At 48.5% G+C, this 24910-nt stretch overlaps 1 protein-coding gene across 1 annotated transcript in view; it reads left to right on the plus strand.

Annotated features, from left to right (window-relative positions):
• The window catches only part of HADH (hydroxyacyl-CoA dehydrogenase), a 47394-nt gene extending 22989 nt beyond the window's left edge, over positions 1-24405 (plus strand). Inside the window, 9 exon segments of the mRNA XM_047718173.1 lie at positions 1660-1788; positions 5206-5363; positions 9267-9307; positions 9310-9372; positions 9375-9391; positions 12714-12803; positions 16816-16888; positions 22518-22634; positions 23558-24405. Of these exon segments, the coding sequence (XP_047574129.1) occupies positions 1660-1788; positions 5206-5363; positions 9267-9307; positions 9310-9372; positions 9375-9391; positions 12714-12803; positions 16816-16888; positions 22518-22634; positions 23558-23676 (807 nt within the window). The 3' untranslated portion in view covers positions 23677-24405.
• Positions 24406-24910: the final 505 nt, after the last annotated feature.

Here is a 24910-nt window from a genome sequence, read left to right on the forward strand (position 1 = left end):
GCCTGACTCCTCCTGCCCGCAGGTCCCCACAGGCTCAGACATGCATTCTCTGTAGGGAGCTGGCTCAGGGAGAGGCAGAGGTGCTCTTGTTAATTAACTTCCATTTTTTATAAATGTTCTTCGGAAGTCTTGGTTCAGGGATTTGACGTCTTTGCTGTGGAGTTGTGCTCTTCTGTTACTTTTCCTCTCTGGTTTTCAGTTTGGAGTTTCAGTAGCCTTGCATCCCGATGGTGAGTTACAACTGTCCTACTGTCCTCTCTGGGCAGGTTTGCTTCAGCTGACTGTGTCCTCAAGGACGTTCCAGTGCAGTGGTTCTGCCGGGGCCTTTTCGGACTCCGAGGGGCATCTCAGTCGTGCTGGTGTCCTGTATCACTCAATGTTTGTTGTAGGCTGCATGTCCTCTTACCTGCGGCGTGAATGGAGTGCAGTATTTACCTGTAATGTGACCCAGTGACCTACTTTTAGCCGCACTACCTGTTCCACAGTCCTTGCAAAAGCTATTGGCAGGGGCTCCTGGGTGGTTCAGTCGTTAAGCGCCTGCCTACGGCTCAGGTCGTGATCCAGGGTCTGGGATCGAGCCCTGCATTGGGCTCCATGCTCAGCGGGAGGCCTGCTTCACCTTCTCTGGACTCCCTCTGCTTATATTGCCTGCTCTCACTGTCTCTTTGTCAAATAACTAAATAACATTCTTTTTTAAAAAGCTATTGGCAATCGTGACAAAAAGGGATTGACCTGTCACTGAATGTGGCTGAACTAAGCTGGCTCCAGGAGAACTTCGGGGCCGCTGCACTGAGTGTACCCTCTGACCTTCAGCCAGGGTGGGATGGGGGGTTGCCTTCTACATGGCTGCTCACCAGAGACCTACTTTCATGGCAGCCATGTCACTAAATAGCCCTTGGCGTCTTTTTTTTTTTTATATTATTTGACCGATGTGAGCGAGAGAGTGAGCATGTGTGTGAATGGGGGGAGGGGGAGAGGAGGAGAGAGAGAGAGCCTCTCAGGCAGACTCCATGTGAAGCCTACACGGGGCTCGATCTCACGACCCTTAGATCATGACCTGACCTAAAACCAAGAGTCTGACACCTAACCGACTGAACCCCCCCCCCCAGGCATCACGGCTCTTGGAATCTTTTTGCCACCATTATGGAAGTCTGGCCTATTGCTGATTTAAGGACTACAGAAGAGATGGGCTAACAATCAAGCTGCATAGAATGCTCTAGTTTTAAGGAAAAAAGATGATGGGTGGGGAATTAAGTGCTCTGTGAATGGGCTGTTGAGCACTTAGAATATGGCTAGTGTAACTGAGGAACTGAATTTTTCATTTTATTCAATTTCTGTTTATTTCAATAGCCACATGTGGCTAGTGGCTCCCTTGTGGGACAGCTGGGAAGTAGTTCTGGTGTGGCCTTCAGAGCCTTGAGTCACATCCTAGCTCCGCTGCCTGCCTGTCTTTAGTAACCTTATGAGGTGTTTCTGAGAATTCGTCGACCCTTTAAAGCCTTCAGAGTGGTGCCTGGCGAGAAGTGTGTGTTTAGTTGAGGTTGCCTTATGATGTGTCCTCAGTGTTTGGAAGAGAATGGTGGCGGAGTTCATCTGGAATTTGAAACTCTACTGTTTTTTCTAACTTTTGTGTTTCCTTTCTTTCTTTTTTTGCCCTAGGTTGCTGCAGCAACTGGCCACACAGTAGTGTTGGTGGACCAGACAGAGGACATACTGGCGAAATCTAAAAAGGGGATCGAGGAAAGCCTTAGGAAAGTGGCCAAGAAGAAGTTTGCAGAAAACCCCAAGGTAATTTGTTTTATGTGACCTCAAGACCTGTCCTCTGAACATAACATGTTTGGTGGCCTTTGCTTGCTTTTTCGATTTGTCAAGTAAAGCTCATTTTCCCATAACTTTAGATCAATATAAATGACATATGATCACTGAACATTCTGTGAGGACTGACTACAAAACAGAAGTAAACAACTATTGCTGGGGAGGTTTTGAGGTAAGGGAGAAGATTTCTGCAGGTAGTGAACTCATTCTTTCTACTGGGAATTTGGGATGGAAGAACACCTGTTTTGTCATACAGATGGAAGAGAGCAAAACAGGAAGAGAATTTTGGTACTTGCAAGTTAAAAAGAGAATGATCTAATAAACATTGCATTTAGATAGAAAATCTGGACTGCTGGGGTGATGTCTTCCACACATTTATAATGTAGTTACGGGAGAGGGAAATATAGAGAGTGTTGTTCCCACTTCCCAGCAGCAGAGGGGGTATGAGAGCTTGAGGAACTCAGAAGGTCGGGAACTCTGGTTTACTGACTTTCTCATTGGACCTTCACGTTTAGTTGGAAATACTGCAGAAATCACCCAAGTGAAATTTTTTTTAAAAGATGTTTTATTTACTTGTTTGATAGATCACAAGTAGGCAGAGCAGCAGGCAGAAAGAGGGAGAAGCAGGCTCCCTGCTGAGCAGAGATTTCCCATGCGGGGCTCAATCCCAGGATCCTGGGATCATGACCTGAGCTGAAGACAGAGGCGTAATCCACTGAACCACCCAGGTGCCCACCCAAGTGAATTTTTCCTTACCTTTGCTACCTTCTTTTTTTTTTTTTTTTTTTTAAGATTTTATTTATTTGACAGAGAGAAATCACAAGTAAGCAGAGAGGCAGGCAGAGAGAGAGGAGGAAGCAGGCTCCCCGCTGAGCAGTAAGCCCGATGTGGGGCTCGAACCCAGGACCTGGGATCATGACCTGAGCCGAAGGCAGGCGGCTTAACCCACTGAGCCACCCAGGCGCCCCCCTTTGCTACCTTCTTAAAGTTCCTTGAGATTGCTCTCCTTGGGGCTTGGATGGAATTTCACTTCATATATGTGCAGAGAAGGGGGCAAGCGGGGCTTTTGTTGTGTTTGTCACCTTGGGTATCACAGGAGTGTGGCTATTCCCTTTCGAAATTTTGTGCTGTAAAATAATATGTTACAAATTTGCTATTTTAACTGTTTTTAAGGATACAGTTGGGTGACTTTAATTAATTCACGCTATTGTGCAGGGTATCACAACTCCTTACAAAAACTTTTTCATCTTTCCAAGAGAAACTATACCCGTTAAGCAGTAAGTCCTCATTCCCTCCTCCTCCCCACCCTGGTAACCTCTAGTCTGCTTTCTGTCTCTCTGAATTTGCCTCTCCTAGGGACCTCATGTAACTGGAATCAGGATGTTTGCCCTTTTACGACTGACTAATTTCGTGTGGTGTACTATCTTCAAGGTTCACACGGGTTGCAACGTGTGTCAGAACTTCATTCTTTTTCCTGACTGAATAGTATTCCAGTGTGTGTAGACCACATTTTGTTTAGCCATTCATCTGTCAGTGACACTTGCATTGTTCTCACCTTTTGGTCAGTGTGAACAATGCTGCAGTGAACGTTGCTATACTGTCTGTCCAGGTCCTTCTTCACTTCTTTCACATTTGTACTGGATGTAGAATTGCTGGGTTATAAGACAGTCCTGTGTTTGGCTTTTTGAGGCACCACCAGACTATTTTCCATAGTGGCTGAACCATCTTCCATTCCTACAAGCAGTATATGAAGGTTCCAGTTTCTTCACGTCCTCGCCAGCACTCGTAGTCTTCCATTTTTTCATCACAGCCGTCATAGGAGGTGTGAAGTGGTATCTCACCATGCATTTTCTTAATATGTAGTCACTTTTCAGAAACCAGAGAGGCAGGAGTGGAGTTAATTTTTACCCTCCCCCTGAAGAAATCAAAACACTAAATACCACAGGCAGATTAACATCTCTGTCACCTGTCCCCTATATTCTCCGTGACAGAGGGACCTGAGTTGGGCCTGTGCGAGGGTCCAGGCAAGTGGGATTTTAAGAGCCCTGGGCTAGAGGATGGAGTTGAGGACAGAGTGAGTCTGAACCCAGGTAATCTGCATTTTTCATGTGTTTACTCTGCAAACTTCTGCTGCTTGTCCCCTTTGGGCACAGGCTCTGGGCCCCACTCAGAGGGTTAAAAAACAAAAACAAGGTGCTTGTACTCAAGATGCACAGCTTCGGAAGAGTGAGTTCTCGGGAGCCTCGTCTCTCAGCCTTTCTCATCTCCAGCCAGCATGTGCGTGGGGGAGGGGCACAGCCCTTCGCCTTGTCTGCTTACCACCCCGTCCGCACCTGGCCCGCACCAACCCGCACAGCGGCCACAAGGGGCTGGGAGCGTGTGGCGTGGGGCGTGTTCTGTGTGTGAGACAGAGCCCAGAATTCAAAGACTTAATAAGAGAAAAGAGTCTAAAACATCTCAGTGCTTTTTACATTGATTACATGTTGAGATGGTAGTACCTTAGATGAATTGGGTTAAACAGTATTAGCTTTACCTGTTTACTCTTTATAATGCAGCCAGTAGAAAACTGAAAATCACCTGCCCTCTCAGGTGTATTTCTGTGGAACAGCTGTGAGAGTTGTTTTGTTGCGCAATGGTTTCGGATGCCTTTGCTGATGGTGCCCATTTTGATGCCCTAGGGACAGAGTCCATCTTTAGATAAAATGGCAGTTGATAGAGGTGCCGTCTTCGGCCCACACTAAGGTCTGTTTGTGGAAACGTGGAGTCACAGATAAGACCATGGTGGGACTGCGATCTCTTCGTGAGCAGAGGCTATGTCTGGCATGTTGTTGTGACCCCAGTAGCTGGCCCGTGCTGGGCACTGATTGCTTGCAGACTGATCGCTGAGTCTGGCGCGCTGACCCTCTCTTGCCCTTACTCAGCTCTTCTCTGCCCCTGTTAATAATGAACAGTCAGCACCACGTCTCAAACTAATGAAGGGTGCTAAGCTAAGCTTGTCCTCTTTTCCGGAAGGTCATATTTCAGCACCTGTTTCCTGCAACAGCACGTGGCAGTCTGTTCATGGTGGGCACAGAGAGAAAGCCGGCTCAGACAGGTGCTGCGAGAGGGCTGCGTGGTGACTGGGCAGAGCCGACGAACAGCGTGAGGGTTATGGCCTGTGCACCACAGCCATCTCGACCGGCAGCTGGCAGGTTCCCAGGCTGAGCCTTGCCCCAGCGTCTGCAAGTACCTGAGATGCCACCATCCCTGAGCAGACGTTTAGGGAGTTTTATTGCTTAGAATCCCTGGGTGCATTCAGGTTGCAAGTTCACCTGTCCTCACCCGCAGATCGCACATAGCATTTTCCAGTGGGTCCAGTGAACGCTCTCTTCTCCTTCCTCTCACTGTCAGGCGGGTGACGAATTTGTGGAGAAGACCTTGAGCAGCATATCAACCAGCACGGACCCTGCATCCGTAGTCCACAGCACGGACCTGGTGGTGGAGGCCATCGTGGAGAATCTGAAGGTGAAGAACGAGCTCTTCAAGAGGCTGGACAAGTTTGCCTCTGAGTACGTGACCCGTGGGCATTCTCGTTGGGTCTGGGGCTCCCTCCTGGGCTTGGGCTCTTCTCCCTGGAGGGAGTCTTTTGACACCAAGCCCACTTCTCCAAGCTGTTTCCAGAAGACCTGATGCTCTTTCCCTTGTCCTCCATCCTTCCACCCCCAGTTGGCTTCCCCAGGGTTGGGCCGCCTTCATCAGATCCTTGTCCCCCAACGAGGGTGGAATTCCCCACAGTAAAGTGGAGCGTCCCGTCAGGGACAGTTCTCTTTCTCCTGCAGTGTCTGGGCCATGGGCCCTCCTAGGCCAGAGGATGAAGAGGCTTGGGCACGTCCTCAGAGGTCTGCCGAGGAACCTCAGGGTCGTTTGTGTGTCCCCCTTTTTGAGTGGAACATAGAGTGGTGCAGTCGAGGGCAGTGCCTGTCTGTCTACACAAAGTTCCCTGGGCTTTCCTGTGTTGAGCTTTATCTGGCTTAAGTCACAACACTTGGGAGCATTACAGGAGCACTGAATTCTCACCGGGCGGGAGGGGGGAGCAGCCCCACGCAGGTGAGGCATCTGGGTGCCTGGGGCTCAGGACCGGTGGTGCAGCTCTCTTTCTCAGAATCTGGACCCTTTGTTTGTGTTTGACTTTTGACTTTTGGCAGTCGTGGCACCTGGCTGACTTATTCCCGCTCTCCTTGGGGCTTGTGTAACCACACGTCACCCTTCCTGGATAGAGCTGAAGTCAGAATAAGATTATAGGACAGAAGTAATCCTCAGCCAGTGAGCTGAAGAGGGGCTGAAGAGGGACGCTCGCATACCCGCCTGCGGAATGTCAGCCCCCATAGCTGTATGGCCTGGTGATCTGAGAAGCCCTGCCCTGACGCAGAGGAGAGCTCTGCCGGTCACCTGTAGGTCGCCAGTGCGGAGTGGGCTCATGCCCTTCATAAGTCATGAACCCCACCGGCCTCCAGGCAGTTTGGCCTTTATTGAAATACTGGTCATTCCACGGTGACAATGACCAGTCTGACTGCCCTCTCGTGCCTGCGTGAGTAATGGAAGGACTGTTGGGGAAAGTCAGGTGGCCTGGGGCCTGGGGCCATGTCCCCACCTCTTTGCTCTCTGTCCTCGGACAGTCATGAAGTCTTTCTGGCCATCAGTGTTTATCATCTGTAATTTGACTGAGGGGTTAAGAGTAAAACCTTTCTAAGACCTTCCCGTTCTGACTCCCTGAAGACGAGTTTCCCTAGTGATCTGCAGAACAGGGATAGCAGTGTCCTGCTGTGCAGACTTCTTTAGGGTATTCATTCGATTTGGCTCAGTTTCCCAGCACCTCCTGTGTGTCAGGCACTGTGCTAGGCTCTTCCGCTTAGGTTCCTGTCACACAGATGAGCCTTGTGAAAGGGCACTCCAGAGGAGGCACACCGTAGATGTGACCTTGCTTCTGGCCATCAGCTGGCCATCTCTGCACTCTTGTTTTCATTTCATTTATTTATTTTATTTTATTTTTAAAAAGATTTTTTTTTAAAGATTTTATTTATTTATTGACAGAGAGATAGAGAGCACAAGTAAGCAGAGCAGCAGGCAGAGGGAGAGAGAGAAGCAGGCTCTCTGCTGAGCAGGAGATCTTGGTCTTGGGCTCGATCCCAAGACCCTGGAACCATGGCCTGAGCCGAAGGCAGCTGCTTAACCAACTGAGCCACGCAGGCACCCCAAGATTTTATTATTTGACAGAGAAGCACAGGCAGAGCTGCAGGCAGAGGGGGAGGGAGAAGCAGGCTTCACGCTGAGCAGAGAGCCCGATGTGGGACTTGATCCAGGAGCCTGGGATCATGACACTGAAGGGAGCAGCTTAACTGACTGAGCCACCCAGGTGCCCTCTTGTTTTCCTTTCAGATCACCTTTATTAACCCCCTACTAAGTTTTGTGGGTGCCTTTTTAGGTAGCTTGATTGAGATATCCTTGACTGCTGATTTCTGCAGTAACTCCTGTAATGGGAGAAGAGAACGTGTTCTAGTGGTGAGGTTCCCAGTAGCACCCCTGACGCGCCCTAGGAAAGAACACGACTTCCTTGGCTGCGGAAGTGCAGATGAAGAGGGGGGGTCGCGGCCCACGGAGAGCCCGGCTGTCCTTGTCCTCCCCCTCTGGTTCACCAGAGTCCCCACTGCGCCCTCTTGTCTTCTCCACACTAAGCCTTGGGGTGTTGCCAGTGATCATCGTGTTTGTGCTGTCGATTTTCTGTTAGTACCTGTAAGAGGAAAGTAGTGTTTGGGTCTCTGAGTGTCAGAAAGGGAAAAACCAAAGACCATCCAAGAGTCCAGTATCCCAAGGAAAATGTGAGGGTGTACTTTTTTGTGGAAGGTAAGGCACCCCTGTAAATTGACTGTGTCCGCACATTGTGTTTGTGTGGAAAGAAGGCAGTATGAGCGCTATTAGGAGCAGAGCCAGCCCAGCTGATTGGGTGAGGGGGAAGGTACAGGTCTGTGAGGAAGAGGCATCTTTCCCCTGCTGGTAAAGGTTCACCGAGAGCACTTGAACTGGAGACACTGGGGACTGGGCTCTGATGTAACTTCACCCTTTAATGAAATGTGCTGTCCAGTGTGCTTCCATCTTTCCTCTCTGCAGGGAAGTTGCCTTCCGTTGTTCTATAAGACGGCACCCCAGTATGAGTAGCAGCCCCTGCCCGTACAGCCTTGGGGTGCCACGGCCTGCTGCTGTCTTTGGGGTCACGGTGTGCAGCCTCATGGTGCCTCTGCCAGCCACACTTGTGTTTCTTCCCCCCGACCGCTCCTCCCTGACTCACCCCTGATTGCAGGCAGATTGTAGTATTGCCTTTCGGGTAAGCTAGAGCCCCCAAATCTGGTCAATCAGGGGCCACTCTGCCTGCCTGCACCAGGCCGTTCTGGTTCTCGTTAGCATTAGGTGTTTTATGTTTGTGTACCCACAAGATGGTGCTATAGGAAAGCCTAGAAGTCTTGCTTGTCTTTGTTTTAAAGATTGGCCCCTAATGCCTTTGGCACCCCACTTTATGGTGGTCTTTAAAAATTGAATTTGGATTAAGTCAATTTGGATTTTTAGAAATTTATATTAGCAGACACACAGAGATGGTACTGCTTTTTTAGATTTCTTTCTCTCTTTTTCTTTCTCTTTCTTTCTTTTTCTCTTTCCTTCCTCTTTGAGAGTGAGTAAGGCTGGGGTAAGAGACAGAGGGAGAGAGAGAATCTTAACCCCCATGCAGGGCTCAGTCTTACAACCCTGAGATCATGACCTCGGCTGAAATCAAGAGTTGGACGTGCAACTGGCTGAGCCACCCAGGCGCCCCTGCTTTTTAAGGAGATTTTATAAGCAGAATACCTTGAGCTACATTTCTTGTAGATGAATGTGTATCCTTCCTTCTCCAGATCTACCTGTGTAACCTTAAAACTATTTTTAGACCATGTTGGTTTTTCTTCTGTTTTCATTTTAATTCCCATTCATGGAACATGAAAGCTTTTCACTTGAGGGGGAAAGATCTTAGTTCTTTTCGAGTTTTTTGTTGACTTTGAGGGTCTGTGCTCACTTGGGGTTTCATTTTGTGACTGAGGCTGCTACTTAATTAACCTCAGTTTTCCCCCATATACCATAAAAATTAACAACTACAAGTGGAGACATGTTGCCTCCCGAAAATAAATGGAAGATTGGTAAAGACTAACTACACCCTCTGAAACAGGTAAGTTTAAATTACCTAATTTAAAGATTCAACATTAAAATGAAACTGCGTCACTTGATTTCAACTTCTCGTGTGAAGATCTCTCTTCCCCGACTTCCTCCAGGGGTCAGGACAGCAGATCTGGGCAGTGGGCGGTGGCCTTGTGCATTGTACCCGAGGGCAGTCCTGTTTGTTGCCAAAGACGGGACTCATCCCGACACTCCACGGTCTCTCCTCTCCGCAGACACACGATCTTTGTCAGCAATACCTCCTCTCTGCAGATCACAACATAGCCAACGCCACCATGAGACAGGACCGATTCGCCGGGCTCCACTTCTTCAACCCAGTGCCATGATGAAGCTGGTGGAGGTCGGTGGGCGTGTGCTTGGTGGTGTTTGCTTGCCTCGCCAGCTCCGCCAGTCCTGCTCTCAGACTCATGCCCCTTCTGCCATCCGGGGGGGTGGGGCCTCCAGGTGGATTTTGTTGGGTGGTTGGAAGGTGTCTTGGGGCACGGAGCCAGAAGAAGAGAGAGCCCCTGATATGTAGGGAGGCCTCTGTGCTTTCGTTTCTTCGCAGCCCGGTGGTCTGACCAGTGATGTCCGGAGGGCTACTAACTCTGGGATGTCATTTACTTTTTGTGCCATATGGGGTGGGCAGTGCAGGGAGAGGCGTCTGACTGGGAAGACAGCACTGCAGACCACTGGCTCTCAGAGGCCACAGAGGCCAGAGCCGCACGTGTTCATACAGTCTCAGTGAGGTCAGTGTGCTCCAGGCTGTGATGGAATTTTATCAGCCTGTTTTACACAGGAGCCACTGCACCCCCTTGTCCACCGTCGCTGGGGTGAATTCTGGCCCAGGTAACCGGGCCTTACTGTTGTCTCCAGATGAGGCCCGTCTCCCGGTGTTTTGATAGTAGCTGTTCAAGCAGCTCTCCATAGCCTGAATGTCCTGAGCACAGACCTTTGGAGGGGAGTGGGGCCCCTGGTGATCCTGTTGGGGTCATTTCCGCTTGCTTGCTTGCTTGCTTGGAGACTTGGGTACAGGGAGACGAGTCACAATAGACAATTTGCACCTGAAATGTGGCAACTTGCCTTTTACAGGGGGCTAATTACAGGGTCTGAGGAGCAGCCGCTGTTAAAGTAGCATTTGTTCTGGGGTTGAAGAGTTATTGCCGTGCGAAGTGTGGGGGATGTGAAGCCAGGCAGACCTCCGGGGGTGGGCGGGGGCTCCCTGGGAGAGTCTTGGGGTTTGCTTTCTCCCCTGGTGCCTTCTCCTGCCAGCCCTTTCCGTCCTTCATCTCGCATGCCCTTACCCCTGCATCCTCCTGCCTAAGCATTCACCTCTAATTCTAATTCACTTTTAATGACTACTGTATGTCCTAAGTTTTCTCTCAAAGACAGCTCTGAGCTATCTGTGATAGGAATTTATCTGTTCTGCTAGCATTGCTCCTCAGCTGCTTCCAGTTACTCTCCCGTCCAAGGATGTCTTTGAAGAAGTGAAGAATGAAGGGGAGGGGTGGGTAATAAAAGAAGCAGAGAAGACCAAAGAAGTGGGCTAGAATTTTCAACCTTTCGGTGCTTAGGGACTAATCACTTTCCTAGTCACTGTGTCAGGTATGTGTGTTTGGAGATAAAGACACGTTGTATATACATTTCCTTCAGACTCTAATGCTGTTTTCTACTGCAGTTATGTAATAGTATAGGTCTGTGTCTTTGAGAAGGTAGGGTGTTGGTTGTTAAAGGCTAATGCTTAGCATATGTTACCATTTTCTAGAAAATGTTTTCTAGAAGTGCTCTTTATTCAGTTTTTATTCTTGGGTGTTCACATATGTGTCGCTGGTGGTGAGCATGACAGTGAATCATGTCCTAAGTTGAGCCTTTCTGCTCTACTGGGACGGGACTCCACACGTATGTGTGTATGTGTTTTTTTTCCAGACTTTGTATTGGAGCTATAAACAGAATATCTGTAACACATTGCTGCTTGTTGAGTGGATGAATAAATATGCCTCCTCTTATTAAAAAATCTTTACTATTGACTCCTTTAATCAAGTAAATTACATTGAAAACTCTATAATTAGCAGCCTTCGTCCTAGTTCAATCTGCAGGGTTCTGCTGGAGACCTTTTCACACCTCCTTTTGAATCACTCTCGGATTGCGTTGGGTTGAAGGTGTTTGCAGAGCAGTTTCTGGTCCATCTCCTCCCATTCCTCATCCCCATCGTCCTGGTGCTTTTGTCTGTGCTTCTCATTCACTTCCCTCAGTGTCATAACATACAGCCACACCCCAAACTGTGATCACATTAAAGACGGGTGGTGGTAATTCTCTCCATTTATATAGCACCTTTCATCCTGCACAGACACTGGCTCATTAAGCCACACAGCCCTCTTGCAAGACGCAGGACGTGGCAGATATCATTATCCCTGTTTCATAGTAGAGAGGTGAAGCACGGGGGTTGACTAAGTTGTCTCACCTCATATAAAGGGTCTAAGTAGAAGCCAAGCCTGTTTTGCTTTGACTCCCATTGAAGTCCTTTACTGGCATATACATATATATATATATATATATATATATATATTTTTTTTTTTTTTTTTTTTTTTTTTATTTTAAGTTTAAATTCGCCTGGGTCTCTTTCCATTTGCCATAATCTAGTTGCTGACAGGTGTGTTGTGTCCTGGGGCTGGCTGCAGGTGAGGTGGTTGGTGAGACCTCCCAGAGTGGCAGCGGCCTCTGTGAGCGGGGCGACTGGCCCTTTGCTTGCTTGCAGCTCTGGGGTCCAGCGGGCTGCCAGGAGCCTTCCCCAGGTGCACAGCAGGTGGTAGGCCCAGCCTGAGGCACCCATGTGCTGGAAATGGAAACCTTCTTCTAGGATAAGCCTGTTCTTGGGCATGTGTGCGAGAGAGAGTGGAGTATTGTTCTCTGTTTTCTGGGACACAGTCTCCTCATCTGGACCAGAAGATGGCACTCCAGGCAGAGTACTATAAGGGCACTTGTCATACTCAGTAGACCTCCCATTACCTCCCTGAAGTATAGTAACAGTACCGAGTAAAACAATACAAAGTAAACATTCCTGAGCACTTTCTACCTCCTAGCATCTGCCTTGAATGCTTTCCCTTCCGGATCAATCCATTGTCATCTCACCTCAGGCTGCTTGAGGTGGGGAGAGTGAACTTAGTGTCATCTCAATTTCAAGAAATGTGCCCAGGGTCACAGAGCCAGTAAGGTGGTGTGATGGCATTGGAACCCCGGTCTGTCTCAGGGAGAAAGTCTGTAAAACTCTCCTACACACATACACATTTTATATTTTAAGCCTTGATTTTGTACATTCTGTACTACTTTATTATCCTTTTTTAAAGATTTTATTTATTTGAGAGGAGTGCACACAAGCGGGGGGGTGATAGAGGGAGAAGTAGATTCCCTGCTAAGCAGGGAGCCTGATGTGGGGCTCGATTCCCGGACTCTGAGATCATGACTGAGCCAAAGGCAGACACTTAATGGACTGAGCCACCAGGCACCCCTAGTTCTTTGCTGTCTTAATGTGGACATTTTGGTAAATGTTTTGTTTCTGGGTTTAGATTCTTGTATTGTGGAATGAAAACTTCTGTATAGACACTTTACATCAGTATTTTCTTGAATTGTCCTGTGGCAATTGTTTGCTGACTCCCTGGTCATAATCCTCTGCTTTGCATTTCCAGGTCATTAAAACACCAATGACCAGCCAGAAGACTTATGAATCTCTGATAGACTTCACCAAAGCCCTGGGAAAGCATCCTGTTTCTTGCAAGGTAGAGTATAGGTACTTTGGGAAGGGGGTGGTTTTCCTCAGAATTGACTCATTTGGGGTAGAATTCATCTGTAGAAGGATGTGAGGGTTGGGGGCACTCTCATGTCAGGGCTGTCTCGGGGCTGGGAAGAGCAAGCTGGGCCTCTTCTCTAGTTTGCTGGCAGGGGAGCTGGACCCAAAGCCTTGCCCGTGGCTCTCTGGTAGATCCTTTGAGATCTGAGGAGAGCCAGGGCTTCATTTGAGGAGAAAACTTCCCCGTGGGTCTTGGCTTTTGTCTGTGGATGGGCTGCTATGTTTCCATAAATGGTTTAGTGGTCCCATTGGCTTTAACCTCTGCTGGGCCTGGGGGAGCCATGGAGCCTGTGTGTCAGCCGATAGCATGGTAGGACACGTGTATCCACGAACTGAAAACCAGTGCCTCACTTTGGGAAAGAGCGCAACAGGTGGCTAGGGAAATAACGAGAGAGGGGAAGAGCCCACTTCCCCATGTGGGATTAATGAAGCAGTTTCTCAGGGAGAGTGGCAATTATGGTCTTGGTCTTGTTTTCATTAAGAAGCAGGGCTCCGTGGGAAGCATGCCTCCCACCCTTTCTTCCTTCTTGCCACACTCCAACACTTCGTTGGTGTAAGTGAAATGACCCCAGTGCTGTCACTGCGGTCATTCTCCTTCCGTCTCCGTTGCCTCTAGCTCCTCTTTAGCCCTCCCAAGGCTCAAGGACTACACTTCTGCATGACTTGGCAGTTTTTCTAAATGGGCACTTGTGCCATACCGTTAAAAAGTCTTGTAAGTGTGCATCTCTTTTTTTAACCATAATCTTTCTGTCATTGCGGTTCTTCTTACAGAATGCTTTTGCTTTCTAAACTCCTCTCCAGTTCAAAACTCACAGTATTGGAGTAATCTGTGGAAAGGTCTGTTTCTGATCCTCTGAATGAGTCCTCCGTCGGCATGGCCCCTGTAGGCTTGAGAGAGCAGACTCACGTGCCTGTCCCCCGTCAGGAGAGTAGCCTTATTAGAGAGTCTCATTTTTAGCACTCGTTTTGATTTGTTTAGTGGTTTTCCTTTTTAGTTGTTTAAATTTCTGTTTTTAGTTTTTTTAAAGATTTTATTTATTTGACAGAGAGAGACACAGCAAGAGAGGGAACCACAAGCAGGGGGAGTGGGAGAGGAGGAAGCAGGCTCCCGCTGAGCAGGGAGCCTGATGTGGGGCTCGATCCTAGGACCCTGGGATCATGACCTGAGCCGAAGGCAGATGCTTAATGACTGAGTCACCCAGGCACCACTGTTTAGTGGTTTTACATTGTCTGGATTTTTTTTTTTTTTTTAAGTCCAATTAATAACCAGAAGTTGCACTCTCTCACTGGGTTATGCTTTGTTCGTGGCAGAAAGTAGTAACGGTGTGAGAAAGAGCATCTGTGTGTCGCATGAAAAACTAGGTAAGAAAGTGGAAATGTGGGGCAAGCAGTGATTGTCCTGAGCAGCATGATCACTCATTCACAGAGAGTGAGGGTCCCTTCTTCCACTGGAGTGGCCCTCGCAAATGCAGGAATGAGAACTCCCTGATCTCATAAAACTGCCTTGTTACATCATGTTCAGAACTCTTTCTGGGTGATACCTTCCAGCTTTCTGGGTCAGTTACTCGGGCTCTCGATGAAGTGTCCAGACAGTGTAAGGCAACCCTGAAGAACAAGGGTCAGCACACTTCCCTGCAGAGAGCCAGATAGTGAGTGTTTTCCGGTATATGGTCTCTGCTCTAACTACTCGGCTCTGTTGTTGGGGGTGAGCGGAGCGGCGGGGGGCAGCCTAGACAGTACACGCAGGGCCCGTGGCTGTGCCATGGTGGTGGAACAGTACAGAGGCAGGCTGGGGGCCGGATTTGGCCTGTAGGATCACAGCAGACCAACACGCAACCATAGCAGATGATGCTGATGCACCCGGACCGTGTGTTTCTTCATAGTGAGACGACTTGAGAGCGTGGTGTGGAAAGCATGAGACCATGGACTCTGGAGCCAACATGACTGGATCACATCCTGGCTCTGGCACTCGTTAGCTGTGTGATCTTGGGCAAGTTACTTAACCTCTCTGGGCTCAGTGTTCTCTCCCCCTCGTAGGTTATCATAAGGAGGAAATGGATTAATATTTGTAAAGTACATAGAATAGTACTTGGCACATAGTATGGTAAATAAAGCATATTTAATAAATGAGTATAAAAGTATAAGGCATCTGGTTACATAAAATTAAATTGCTTTATTAAGGGGCTGTGTCTCTTTACAGTACAGTTTACATATCAATATCGTGAGAGTACATGTCTCTCTGAATCATCAGTGGCATTGAATATTAGCATGAGGGGGAAAAACCCTTTTGCCGGGGCGCCTGGGTGGCTCAGTGGGTTAAGCCGCTGCCTTCGGCTCAGGTCATGATCTCGGGGTCCTGGGATCGAGTCCTGCGTCGGGCTCTCTGCTCAGCAGGGAGCCTGCTTTGCTTCCCTTCCTCTCTCTCTGCCTGCCTCTCTGCCTGCTTGTGATCTCTCTCTGTCAAATAAATAAATAAAATCTTAAAAAAAAAAAAAAAAACACCCTTTTGCCAGTAATCTTATTGGCAAAATGCCATTTTATTCTAATGAGAACAACTTTGATTACTAGTGAGTTTAAATATTTTGTGAGTTTTAGCACTTTTTTGGTATTGAGCTCTGTGGATATTAACTGTATAAAACTCCATGTATTCTGATTGGAGCAAACATTTTCCCCTGGGTACTTTCTGACTTCTAACCTTGTAGAGGTGTGCTTCGTCTGCCCTGCCCTGAGCTTCTACAGTAAACTTTCCGAGGTTGAAAAGCACTTTGGCCCTAGTTATAAAGTCAGCATCATTTCCTTAATACAGTTGTGGTTAAGCTGATGCAGCCGTTTTGCTTATCCCTGTGGTCCTGTGGAGCTGGGAGCAGGGCATGCTTCTGCTTGTGCAGAGTTACAGGAGGGACAAATCCAGTGGCTTTACTGCCTAGTTTACACAGCATGCAGTCAGGCTAGTTTAGACTAATGAGGGGGGCAGGCTGGCTTTCATTTGTACATTTATTGAGGGCCTAGTGTGTGTACTAGAAAGGGAACACAGGGCCCAGGGCAATAGCGAGGAGTTCTGTCTGCAGGAACATTGCAGCCTTTTGTTAAAATTCATACATTTACTTAGTGGTAATCAGCTTCATAGAAATAACACCAAAAAAAATTACCAGCCAGGCCTGCCCCACAGATTCCCCCAGAGAGACCACATCCCACAGGAGGCCTCCAGGAGAGCTGATTAGCATGGTAATGAGGAGGAAATCGAAAGGGGTGTGCGGTCCAGGGCGGGGGGTTATCTGGGGTGCAGGGACCTTCTGCCCTGGCACCTGTCCCCAGTTGCACTGCCTGGCACGGTGCCCTGGAGTGTGAGAACAGCCCAAGTAGCCCAAAGATGGCCCCAGGGAGTCCAGGCAGTGGCGCTTCTGTGCAGATGGTTCAAGGTGGCGCATGCTCTTTCCAGAGCCCTGAAAGGGGTCCAGGCAGGGAGAGGGGTGAAGGGGCGACCATTTGAGGGTTGGCCGTGTGCATAGCATCTTGTGTGTTTTCTGAGTTGTCTTCACAACTTGCGGAAATTATGACTCTCATTTCACCTGTGATGAGCCTGATTTCAGAGTGTCTCAGTGTCAGAAACTATTAGCATTCGAGCCAAGACGGCCTGCCCTCCGAGCTTTGGTCTTTCCAGTGACCTCTCTGCTTTCATCTGCCTTTGTTTCCGGATTCCTGCAGTGGGGGCATCTAGGCTTGATCTTATTTCATTTTTTTTTAAGCATTAGAACCGTTGGATAAATTGTCATGTACCATAGAAGTAGGGCCGTGCTGGGAGTTCAAAAGAAACCTTGAGAACACTGAGCTTTGTCAGTGCAGGTCATATGATGCAGAGGGAGAAGGAGCAGTCTGCTGACTCGCAGAAGATCAAGTTCAGTGAAAATTCACCTGTCTTTGATTTTTCTCTCCTAAAACAGGACACTCCGGGGTTTATTGTGAACCGTCTGCTGGTGCCGTACCTCATGGAAGCGATCAGGCTGTACGAACGAGGTAGCTGTCCTGATCCGGGCTGGGGGGCAGTGGGTCTTAGCTCTCAGCGCCGCTCCCTGGTTCTCAAGCAGCCCTGTGGGAATGGTGAGGCCATGCAGGGTTCGGGAGGTGCTTCTCTTCCTTTAGCTCTGTGAATCAGCCTCCCTCTGGACCCCAGGACCTTTGTTGTTGTGTCCCCCTGCCCTCTGGGTTCCTTGTGAGGCCTCTGAACTGCTGTGAGGCCTCTGAGCTGCTGAGATGTGGCTCTGGAATGCCCCCTCTCCCCCCAAGCACCCAATTACAGTCAGCCAGAGCAGCTGCATGGCCAGCCCGGATTTATAGCCTGAATCTCTGCTTTTGATGAAAAGTTTCCTGCTTAAAATAATAATAGTGTAAAAATCACTGGACTAAGGGACCTTTAACATCCTTAAAGTTCTGAAATTTGTGACTCTGTGATAGGTGATGGGAGGTAAGTGACAAGGCTGATAGGGGACAATGACTATTTCTAAGAGCCTTCCCCATCCTTACTAAATGATGCCATGATGATTTGATGATTTTTTTTTAACCTTAAGAATGGTCTCAAATGCTTTTCTCAATACTTGTTGATTTACAAAGAAAGATTTCCCCTGTTATAAAATTATAGAACTTGGGACATGGTCCAAGGTTATAAAATGGTGTGCATTCTCCTGCCTCCCTTCCCTACCACATTTCTGGAAAGGTAACTATGTCAGCTTCAAAGGCAAATAGGCCTTAATAGGACTGGATAAAAAGCAACTGTAATTGTTTTCAATTACTTCATTCACAAATGCTTGCTCCTGAGAATGTCATTTTTGAAACAAAATATTTATACCAGCTCTTCAGAGAGATGAAAGCACATTTGCTTCCTCAAAATCTGCTTTAAATATTAAAACTTTTCTCTGTTTTATGGAAGCATTTGCCACACTTTTGCTCCAAGATCAAACCAACACTTCTGTGTTTATCTATCAACAAATATGCCTAATTACACCTCAAAGAGTGCGTGAAGCATTTTACCCTACTTTGAAAGGCAGGTGGGTTTTTTTTGTTTGTTTGTTTTTTAGTGTAATGTTTTAGAATGTAGCATGCGGGTAATCTACTTCTTGATTTTTTTTTCCTCACTAAAACATACTGTCACTTTGATATATTTTCAGATGCACCTTGTATCTGAGTGTAAGTGGAGAGGCGTTTTCTTGTCTTTTGCTCCCCTCCCACTGGCAGTGGTCCCTTTGACCTTCTCCATCAGCACCCCTCACCCTGCCCTATGAGGTGAGGCTGGATGGGGGGGTCTGAGCCCCGGGGGACGTGTTCTTAGAGACTGCCCATGGTGCTACCCAGGACAGCACGGCACTGCTTGCCCCTCTGCCTCTTTCCCCGCGGCTGCTCGGGGCCTGGGAGCTGGAGCGTTGGCTTCGGGAGCAGCTGGGGCCATGTGTGGGGTGGGCGTGTGGCCCGGCAGGCACACTGTGGTCTGGACTCCATGTATCCTGCCTCGGGCTTCTTACCAGGCCCCTTTGCCCTGTCTCCACTGCCCCCCGTTCCGGCCCGGTGAGAGGGGCACCCACTCTCAGTGGCTGGTGGAACTGCGTCATTTCTACTCTGAAACCTGAGCTAGTTTGGATCCTCCCTCTCCTGTCTGCCCTGCCTGTTCATTTGTCACGTCGTCCGGGAGGGCGAGGAGACCCTGCCTGCCGCACCTCCCAACACATGGCGAGGAAGCTTGGGGCCAGCAGCGGAGTTGTGCAGCGAAGACCCTCTGACACTTGGCTTTGCCCAGCCTCTTCCCAGCTTCTCCAGGGAGCTCCTCTACGTACAACAGCATCTTAGTCAGTGTGGGCCCCGGTAACACCAGCCCCGCAGACTGGGTGGTATATCAACAACAGACATTTATATTTCTCACGGTTCCACAGGCTGGAAGCCGGGGTGCCAGATGCTGGGATTCTGGCGAGGGCCTCTTCTGGGATGCACACAGCTGCCGCCTTGTATTTTCATGTGGCAGGGAGCAGAGAGGGGAAATGAGCTCTCCTGACTCTTGGAAGGGCTCTCATCCTTTCATGGGGTTCCACCCTCACGATCTCATGTCATCCTGGGGCAGAGGTTTAACATGCCTTCTGGGGACATGCACAGTTGGTCCCTCACAGAACCTGTCAAGCCGGGCTGTGTGTGCCATGCGCAGAGCTTGGCGAAGTGCCGCTCCAAGTAGGGGAGGCCCCTTGGGGGGATGTGTTGGCATTAGAGCAGTCACCTCTGTCACTGCCGCTTGGGCCCCCTGGGCCCCTGGGTGACTGAGGGCCCTGCACCAGCGCTGCTGGCCAGCCCCCTGGGGCGTCTGGGGGCACTGTGTCTCGTCCCCCGCCACTGCTCTCTGATGCTCTTGGCCTTGTGGCTTCTTCCTCGGGCCTGCCTTCTCAGTCCTTTGGCTTCTGGCCTCACTCTGCATGGCTCTCATGTGTTCATGCTGTAACGGGCAGCCTGGTGGGTGCAGTTGGTCCCCCTCATCCCGGCAGCTTTGAGCAGGCTGGTGCCCTGTAGCAGACTGCCACACCTGTTGGATGCCCCTTCCTGCCAGGCCCCAGGCAGCTCTTCTGGAAGGGCTGGGCTGGTGGGGGCCCCCATCACGGTGTGACACCCTGCGCCCTGTCATTCCTCTGCTGAAGAACTGTTCGGTGTTTCTGTTGTAGTCTACTGGATACAGTTCCCTTCCCGGAGAAGCTGCTCTCAGCTTCCCCTCTGCCCTTGCTGCCCCTGCTGCCTCCCCCTCTGCCAATGGACCTTACTCCCACCGTTATTACAAGGTCCTGCCTGATGTTCCTGGGGTTCCAAGCTGGTCCTGATCTGTTTTCTTTTCCTTCTCTTTACAGCTTGACTCTCCCTCAGGGTGGTTGCCACTCTCCTCCCTGTGGCAGGGCGTCCCTCTGTTGCTGGATACTCTTTTTTTCTTTTGGGGCCTGGGAAGTGTCTCCTCTTTATTGTGGCCCAGAGTGCCCGGACAGGCACTTAGGGAGCTGTTGATGGAGAAGGGAGTCGGGGTGCTGCCCGGTTTGTTGTTAATGCCGAGAATGGTTGGTAGGTGGCGCTGGTGAGCCAGCCTAGGAAACAGGAAACGCGTCTGGCTGCTCCCAGCTCCCCACTGAGCAGGAGGTCTGGGGGCTCACTGAGTTAGGGGCTTTTAACTGGGGAGAGGCGGGAGGCCCCATGAACCTCGTGAAGTTGATGTGAAGTTTTGTGTTTGCGTTTTATTTGGGGCAGGTGTCCTCTTGTCAGTGAAGTGCTTGATTCTCTACAAGTTTAGGAATTACTGGTCTAAAGCACAGTTCCATATTTAACTCCCACGTGGAACAGCAATCTGTGTCCTTTATTTCTCCCTCTTTTTGCCTCTTTTGCTCTGTATTACTGAGAATTTTTAGAGTTGCTGACTTTGTAACACTGCTTAGGTTCTTTTTCTTTGATATGCTTTATCTTCATACTGTTTTTTGAAATAAGAGAGTCTTCACGTGAGTCTCTGAATCCGGAATTACAGAATTGCCTCCAGGGTTCATTGTTTGTCCTTGAATATAGATTTGATGAAATGGCTTTAGGTAAGTTGGGACTGTTGTGCTACGAGATTTCTGTTCCCAGGAGCGGATATTCTAATGAAGGGAGCCATCCACAGCGAATGAGGCAGTAGATACCGTGTTGGGTTGTGACCAGTAATCTGGAGAGAGATAAAGGGAAGAGGATGGCAGGAGTCCTAGCCTCGAGTTCTTACAGTTGCTAGTTTATATGCAGGGAGAGGGTGGGGTGCTCTGATGAAGGGACACTTGAGCAGAAGCATGTGGGAAGCAAATGTCAAATGTTGGAGGAGGGAGGGCCCTAGGCTCAGGGAGCAGCAGGTGCTGGGCCAGGAGAGGCGCATGCTGGGTGGTCTTTTAGCATTCTGACTCTTAACACCACAGAAGTCTCAGGGTCCAGTGAAGGCCTCTGAGCAGAATCCATTTATCAGCTGCTGTGTTCTTGCTCGTTTCTCCTTGGCACATGCCTTTCCCTCTGCCTGGGAGTTGGTCCCCCTGGTCCCCCAGGCTCTTCCTGCCTGCCGTCCCTTGGGATTCTCTTCATCCTCCAGGACCTGGGCCTCCGTGAGTGGGTTTTGGTGACATGTGGGCACTGCAGTTACATCTCTCACCTTTGCCCATGCAGAGGCATGTCGGTCTTCATGAATCTTCAACAGGGGGTTGGTGAAGTTTTTGATTTACACATCTGAGTCGTCCCACTATATCATGAGTACTTGAGCGGTGGTCTGGTTTTTCTCTGTCTCATCCTAAGTCTCTGGTGCCTGGTATGGAGCAGACATAAAAGTGGAAGAAAGGAAGGACGGTTGCCACCTGAAGCCGATGTATTTGATCATTTTTGCTCTTTTTGCTTTCTTACAGCCTAAAACTCAGAATTGTGATTCTCAGCACCCCTGGTTGACAAATCAATGAAGCACTAATAATGTCACCCATAGGAAATAATCAGTTGGTATTTGAATCACCTTCAACTGTGCTTCATAGACTTTTTAAAAAATAGAGTGTGGGGGTGCCTGGGTGGTGTGGTTGGTTAAGTGTCCGACTCCTGGTTTCAGCTCAGGGCAGGGTCTCAGGATCATGAGATTGAACCCCACTTTAGGCTCCGTGCTCAGCACAGAGTCTGTTTGGGATTCTCTCTCAGAGAACTTCAGACCTTCCAGAGTTCTGCTTCACTTGTGCTCTCTCTAAAGTGAATAAATAAATCTTTAAATACACACACACACACACACACACACACACACGTATATACATATATATACACACTTATATACATATATTCTTCATGTCTAAAAATCTGAAACATGTTCAGGTATAACATTCTCTTGGAGTATTTGAACTTTTTTCTCCTTTCAATTAGCTCTGGTGTAATTCACCATTTCTTTATATTTTGGAACAAAATTCCACATAAAAATAACTTGTTATAGACTATTCCCATTCCTCATTTTGGAGAAAAGGAACCAGGTTCTCTGAGAGACTTCTTGTGGCCTGAGGACCATAAGAGTGAAGGGTAAAATTCCAAGGAAAAAGCACACTGGCTCTTATCCTAGTCTACCAAACTCAAACTTGAGTGGCAATTCTAAATCAGATTTGGGCTTCTTTTTAAACTTCATCTTGACTAAAGGGTTGATGGGAGTGGAATTCCAGAGGAATACTCATTAATTGTAAAACCAAGAAAGCTGGAAAAGTAAAATATGCATAATAATACATATAAAAATACAAAGGTTTGTTTTTTCCTGTTTTAAAATCCTGTTTATCAGTAAAAATGATGCTCTAGCTTTAAGTGATGTTGGGAAATCCCAAACCATTAAAAATAACTAATGTTTCCAGGCCACCAGGGCCTTCTCCCTGTGTGAACACCATAGCAGTGCTCTTGAATGGACCTTGGAGAACAGCGTGGTGGAATGGCTTTGGAAATCTTGTGGTGTGTTTGGCGTGTACCTCTGTGATGAAATCTTACCATTGCCAGAAATCCTGACTCTGGATATTTTTTGAATGTGCAAATTTGCAAAACTGAATTCTGGGGTTAACAGTATGACAAGGAGAACCGTGGGAAATACAGTGATGGCTCAGTGCTGCCCTCTTGTTCTCAGGTGATGCATCCAAGGAGGACATCGACACTTCCATGAAGCTGGGAGCTGGTTACCCCATGGGCCCATTTGAGCTTCTCGATTACGTGGGGCTGGATACTGTGAAGTTCATTTTGGATGGTAGGAATTGGACTTCTCTCTTATCTTTCTGTAATGCAATTGAGGTAGTCTCTTTTGACTGTGAATTACAGTGCCTGTTTCCAACCGTAACTTCAGACCTTCCAGAGTTCTTTCCTACCAACTTAAAGATTCAAATTAAAAGATGGCAGGAAAAGGAAAAATGTGCTTGCCAGCATCTCCTCATAGGGTAACTTATTTTTAAAACTTTTCATCTTGAAACAATTATAGATTCAGAGGAAGTTTCACATATGGCACTGACCGGTCCTGTGTACCCCTTCCCTGGTTTTCCCTAATGGTTCTGCGGGACAGGATCGCACTGGAAGCGGACATGGTACACTGTGTCTTTCCATCATAAATGCTCATCTGTGTATAACCTCCACTTCTGTGGAGCTCTAACCTCCTTTAAAGACAATAATATATCTATTTAGTGGCTCTGAAGACGGAAACATAATTATGAAAACTGGGCTCCTAAAGTTTAGTGTAGCTCCTGCTCCCACCTCTCATGAAGAACACCTACGTATTTGTGGGGAACAAGGAGGGTTCTAAGTGAAGCGTGAACTTTTGGATTTAATGAGCCTGCCAGATCCCAGTGGCAGCAAATCCAGTTTTTAACATGTGTTCCAGAAGTCGTTTCACTGTGCCACTGAGGAGTCCAGGGGGGCAGAGTCATTGGTTCTGTTTGTCCTTGGACTGTGGGCATCAACCATTTCCAGGAGAAGACTGAGTGAGTGGCTGGGCCACAGTGAAGCCAGCCGTGAGAGCCACGGTTTGTCCAGCTGTGTCCTCCCAGTGGCTCCCTGCCCTCTGCCACAGCGGAGCAGGGCCCCTTCTCCCAAGCTCCAGCCCCTGCCTTGCCCTAGGGATGCTGAGATGTCAAAAGAATCCCAGCGCTCCATCCTAAGCCTTTTCCCTCCTCTCAATAGGGTGGCATGAAATAGATGCCAAGAACCCCTTGTTTCAGCCTGTTCCGTCCTTGAAGAAGCTGGTAACGGAGAACAAGCTGGGCAAGAAGACTGGCGAAGGTTATTACAAGTACAAGTGAGGCTCAGCTTGTCTGGCTCCGGGAGGAAGCCCCGGAGGCATGTGCCAGCAGCTCCCCCAAGTGCCCACGGGAATGTTCTGTGGTCAGACGTTCCCTCACACAGCACAGTCTGTTCGATGTGCATTTTGATTGTAATCTAGCTGACATAATTATTTACACTAATTGTCATAATGGCCGATTCCACCAATGAGAACTGATTTCCCTTTTTCAGTCTGTTCATTTCTGTGTATTTTCTGAAAAGCGTTATACCCTCAGTGCCTTGGAGCAAACCTTACCATTTTTGTCAAGAAGTGCCCAGATTCCCTCACTTGTGGAGGGGCCGGCACTTGCTCTGGGTGCTGTTGTGTTGGGTGTTCCCTTGTGGGAGCGTGAGGAGCTGCCGGTGGCGTGTCTGGGAGGGACCGCCGTGAGCAGCACCCACATCTGGCCTCGCCGAGAACAGTTGCTCCCCACAGCTGTAAGCCTTACCTATATTTGGGGCATGACCTGAGATGTCATGTCTTTACCCAGCTCAGGCTGTCGGTGGGCCTGTCTCCAAGTGCTTGGTTTGCGGGAACAGGTTTCATTCACATCCAGAACCTCAGTGATGATGGTCTGTCTGTCTGTCTCTCTCTTTTCCCCATGAGAAATCATTGCTACAGACTGCCTGTAAATTGATTCTAATAAAATGCAATCTTTTAATCTGTGAAAATCTGAACTGAAATAAACATGTATAATTTAAAATTGTAACATGCTTGAATGGTTGCAGAAGTAAAGGTTGGTGATTTAGTCAAAAGCCTTGCCCCATCTTCTTTGGCCTATTATAATTTTTTTTAAAAAGATTTTATTTTGTCAGAGCACAAGTAGGGGGAGGGTCAGAGGGAGAAGCAGAACTCCCCGCTTCCCCACCTCACTGAGCAGGGAGTCCAGTGCGGGACTCAATGCCAGGACTCCAGGATCATGACCTGAGCCTAAGGCAATGGCTTCACCGATGCCCTGTTGTTGTGTTCGTACCGCTGCAGTGGCAGTAGGCGTTTCTGTGGAGCTGGCCTGCCGCTATCGCTCTGTAGACTTCTTACCCGTAAAGCAGTAGTAAAGGCACAGAAAACGATTTTTAAGGAACATCTGTTTCTTCTTTGCCAACAAAGAGAAATAGTGTAACATAAGCTTCTTTTCATCATGGAGTTGAGAAAGTGTCTTCCAAGATAGAATTTTGAAAGACATCAGAGGCCCTCAAGTCCAGCGGCCCCAGTAA

Source organism: Lutra lutra, chromosome 2 (genome assembly GCF_902655055.1).
Source record: "Lutra lutra chromosome 2, mLutLut1.2, whole genome shotgun sequence".
In the NCBI taxonomy this organism is placed as follows: Eukaryota; Metazoa; Chordata; class Mammalia; order Carnivora; family Mustelidae; genus Lutra; species Lutra lutra.